At 46.9% G+C, this 4,462-nt stretch overlaps 1 protein-coding gene across 1 annotated transcript; it reads left to right on the top strand.

Moving 5' to 3' along the window:
- On the top strand, nucleotides 1-4,196 carry Gdf2 (growth differentiation factor 2). The gene is made up of 2 exons (XM_026411987.1): nucleotides 1-346; nucleotides 3,253-4,196. Exons 1-2 carry the CDS (start codon nucleotides 1-3, stop codon nucleotides 4,194-4,196), a joined length of 1,290 nt encoding a protein of 429 aa, XP_026267772.1.
- The last annotated feature ends 266 nt before the right edge of the window (nucleotides 4,197-4,462 follow it).

Below are 4,462 nucleotides of genomic sequence, written 5' to 3'. Positions count from 1 at the left end.
ATGTACCCTGGGGCATTGTGGGTGGCCCTGCCCACACTGTCCCTGCTGGCCTGCTCCCTGCAGGGGAAGCCTTTACAGAGCTGGGCAAGGGTGTCTGCACAGGGAAACACCCGCAACTTTCTGGAAGATCCTGGAGGAGGGCGGCAGGAGGGCACTTTTGATCTGAAGGTGTTCCTGGAGAACATGAAGGTGGATTTCTTACGCAGCCTCAACCTGAGTGGGGTCCCCTCCCAGGATAAAACCAGACTGGAGCCGCCACAGTACATGATCGACCTGTACAACAGGTACACCGCCGACAAGTCTTCCACCCCAGCCTCCAACATCGTGCGGAGCTTCAGCGTGGAAGGTAGAGTCAGCTTGCTCCCATCTGCCCTGGGGTGGGACTCACCGGCCCACAGTGTGGACCCGCTCTGCCCAGTGGGGTGGCCACTGGCCACATACAGCTCTTCGAGTGTGCTTTGAAATGGCTGACAGTGATATAAAGTGAAAACTTAGTTCTCTAGTTTCACCAGCTGTGTTTCCAGGGCTCAGTGGTTGTATGTGGCTAATGGCTTTCCTGTGGGGCAGTGCAAATCATAGGGCCTTCCACCATCACAGAAGGTTCTAGTGGACAGCTCTGCTCTGGCGGATTCTCCTTCCCTGGGCCACGTGCCACCTGTAATACGGTAGGTGCTCAGGGATGCTATCTTCCTTCCCCTCCCTATCCCTCCCTCTACCCCTCCCTCTTCCTGACTCTCCCTTCTGGAAATTTTTTCTCTTTCCATCTGCCCCCACCCCAACATTTCTGTTCCTTTCCTACTTAGAAACAGACAACTGATTTAGCCCTTAATTGCTATATTTTAAAACTTTGGTGGAATTCATAATTCTCTCATAAAAGGGCTTTTAAAAACCCAGATAGAATCTTTTGACAGAGAAGTGTGAGAAGAGAATCTCATTATCTTCTAAATATAAATTTCCCTGACTAAGAAGGCTAGAAGATGAACATTGACTTAAAGCCTAAGTCTGCTAACTCATTCAACATCCCAGGATTAGGGGAAATGAATTTCTGAACAGGGAAGCCAAAGCTCACATGGCTGAACTTGTCCAGGTCAGGGCCACAGTAAAGGTTAAGCAGCTGGTTTCTGGCCTAGGCCCTGCAGCCTGTAGAGCGCTGGCTTGTTTATCTGCTGCTGCTTTTTCTAAAGGGCTTTGAGCACTGAGTCTGAGACCTGCAAATGCCCAAGAGGCCCAGCTCAGTGCCACAGACAGGCCAGGCCAGACCTGCCCAGTCTGCAGAGCATGTGCCTGTGTAAAAACAGTATAATTTGATCCATGATCACTCAGTGCTATTGGATTTTCTTTTTTGCTCCAAAGCATAAGAAAAATCTGAATTTTAGGTGAACTTCCTGATTTTAAAACCATGGCTTCATTTTAGGTTTTGTTTGTGTTTTTTGAAGATGAAATTTGCAGGCCACCCGGTCCACAGGACACAACTGTGACCTCCACCTTATGGGGGTAATGGGCTTCTTTGCTTGGGGCCTAACCCACCATATTCCACAGACCAGGGAGTCAAGCACATGAAACCCTGTCAGTGATCCCCTCACACACCCATACTCACAACAGAGTACATGACCTGGGAAGCAATCCACTTTCATCTCTTCCATCTGATACGACTTAGGGAAGGCAGGAATCTGTTTGCTGGGTGTCTGATCCTGGCCCCACATTCATTGTCTAGCCATGCCACATTTAGAGCACATTAGGTTGTGAATGCCTGGTTCACACTGTTCAATATGCCATGGTAGCTCAGCACATCCCACAGGGGCTGAAATGGAGTAGCTATGCTGGGTGAGGAGACCAGGGAGAGCTGAAGGGAACAAGGCCCTGTGATGCGTTGCATGCAGGAAGTGTGTATGAGTTGGTAAAAGGGGAGGGATATAGAAGAACTCATTAAGTATTGCTGTGAGCCAGGGACTATGTCTGATAAGTTCCATATGTCACCTTGACAAAGCCTCACACCACTTGGGAGGGCAGGCATAATGAGCCCCATTCTACAGAAGGGAAAACCGAGGCTCAGGGAAATTCAGAACTTTCCCAGGTAAGCATAGAGGGTTGGTATTTCATTTCATCAGACACCAACACCTGCCTGCAGTGTTTTTACAGCACAAAGTCTTCACCATGTTGGAACATACAGTTGTTCTCCCTTATCTACAGTGCAGAAAATTCCAGAAACAATTTATAAGTTCCAAATAGTTTGTATTATAGTATATTGTTCTAGTTGTTATATTTTAACTTTAATATTAACCATGGTTGTTAATTTCTTACCTTGTCTAAGTTATGAATTATACACACACACACACACACACACACACACAGTTGTATACTATTCCATACTTTCAAATATCTTTTGATTCATTGTATATCTTGGAACATATTCCTGGAGAATAAGAGGGGATGACTATAGAAGATAGTTTAAAAGTGCAACTTTTAAAAGTGCAACTTTTCTTCTTCTGTGTGTGTGTGTGTGTGTGTGTGTGTGGAGGGGGGTGGGTTAGCCATGGGATAGTGTAATGGCCAAGTGTCAACTTAGAAGAAATGGGAAATAGAGGTAATTATGTTACTAAAAGGCAAGCCTCATTTCTGACTGGACATACCTGCCTGGCTAATATTTGTCTTTCTTCTAATAAACACTGTCCATTTTCGCTTTGCTAGGACGATACAATTCCAAATAATTTCTACACTGCTTGGATGCTGATATTTCTTACCTTGTCTTAATTTAATTAGACTTTCACCATCCCCAACCAGATCTAATGTGGAAAAGGCATTTTGTATTTTTTTTGTTAAGATAAATGACAAATAATAATTAAAAAAAGATACTCACTGTGTGCACTTTGGCAATTAAATGTCTTGAGTCCCAGTCTGTACATCTGTAAAAGTGGAATAATAATCAGATCTTCCCTAAGTAAGGTGATAGGATTAAAGTAAGGTACAATATGTCAAGTTCCTAGCATATTGCTAGGTATGTAGTAAGTATTCAATAAATAGTAGGGACTGTTGACCTAACTGCAGGCATCTGCCTCTGCTTTTTCTTGGAAGATCCTAAATCAGTGTTTAAAAAACACTCTTCTACTAAGGACCGAAGTGAAACAGAATAGGGATAATAGAGATAAAATCTGTCGTCCTAGATGTTGTTTCGTCCAAATGGTGAGATTTGATTTGGTGTCATGAGAACAGACACTGCAGACAGACATCTACCCTGGTGTGTTTGCATTTCAGATGTTGTCTCTACAACTGCCACAGAGGACTTGCCATTCCAGAAACACCTTCTTCTCTTCAACATCTCCATCCCCAGGCATGAGCAAATCACCAGGGCTGAGCTCCGTCTCTACGTCTCCTGTCAAAACCACGTGGACTCGTCTCATGGGCTAGAAGGAAACATGGTCATCTATGATGTGCTGGATGGAGAAGGTGCCTCAGGAACCAAGACCTTTCTGGTGTCCCAGGACATTCAGGACGAGGGCTGGGAGACCTTGGAAGTGTCCAGTGCTGTGAAGCGATGGGTCAGAGCAGATTCCACAAAGAGCAAAAATAAGCTCGAGGTAACTGTGGAAAGCCATAGGAAGGGCTGTGATACGTTGGACATCAGTGTCCCTCCAGGTTCCAAAAACCTTCCCTTCTTTGTCGTCTTCTCCAATGACCGCAGCAACGGGACCAAGGAGACCAGGCTGGAGCTTAGGGAGATGATTGGCCATGAGCAGGAGAGCATCCTTAGGAAGACACCTAAGAAAAACTACAGGGAGGCAGGTGAGAACCAGGAGGATGAGGAGGAAGAGGAGGATGTGGACGGCCACATGGCCACGGGTTTGTCTTTAGCCAGACGGAAGAGGAGCATAGGGGCCAGCAGCCACTGTCAGAAGACCTCGCTCAGGGTGAACTTTGAAGACATTGGCTGGGACAGCTGGATCATCGCACCCAAGGAGTATGATGCCTATGAGTGTAAAGGTGGCTGCTTCTTCCCCCTGGCCGATGATGTGACACCGACAAAGCATGCCATTGTGCAAACCCTGGTGCATCTCAAGTTCCCCACAAAGGTGGGCAAGGCCTGCTGTGTGCCCACTAAACTGAGTCCCATCTCCATCCTCTACAAGGATGACATGGGGGTGCCCACCCTCAAGTACCATTACGAGGGGATGAGTGTGGCAGAATGTGGATGCAGGTAGTGGTTGCCCTCCAGACTAGGGGAGGCAGGGTGGGAATAGGGATTCTGAAAAGAGCTCCTGTGTCCCCTGGGTATGACAGGGAATAAGTTGATCTGCATGCCACCTGGAGAAAGAAAGGGAGCCTGCTGCCCCTCTCACTCCCCATGCAAAGTACGCACCACTGGCTCCCACTGGTGGGGAGGGTGACGGCTGGACAGTCTGGATGGAAGGTAAATGATGTCAGGGGAACATAAGAAAACAATGAGCAGAAATCTGAGCAGAAACTA

The sequence above is a fragment of the Urocitellus parryii genome, chromosome 5 (genome assembly GCF_045843805.1).
Source record: "Urocitellus parryii isolate mUroPar1 chromosome 5, mUroPar1.hap1, whole genome shotgun sequence".
NCBI classification, from domain to species: domain Eukaryota; kingdom Metazoa; phylum Chordata; class Mammalia; order Rodentia; family Sciuridae; genus Urocitellus; species Urocitellus parryii.
Note: the sequence above shows the minus strand (reverse complement) of the source record. Positions and strands in the feature narration are given on the sequence as shown.

Excerpts from the sequence above, each read along its gene's own strand:
- Gdf2 (XM_026411987.1), top strand. The coding sequence starts at position 1 with ATGTACCCTGGGGCATTGTGGGTGGCCCTGCCCACACTGTCCCTGCTG. Across the intron at positions 347-3,252 it reads GCGGAGCTTCAGCGTGGAAG|ATGTTGTCTCTACAACTGCC; the intron begins GTAGAGTCAGCT and ends TTTGCATTTCAG.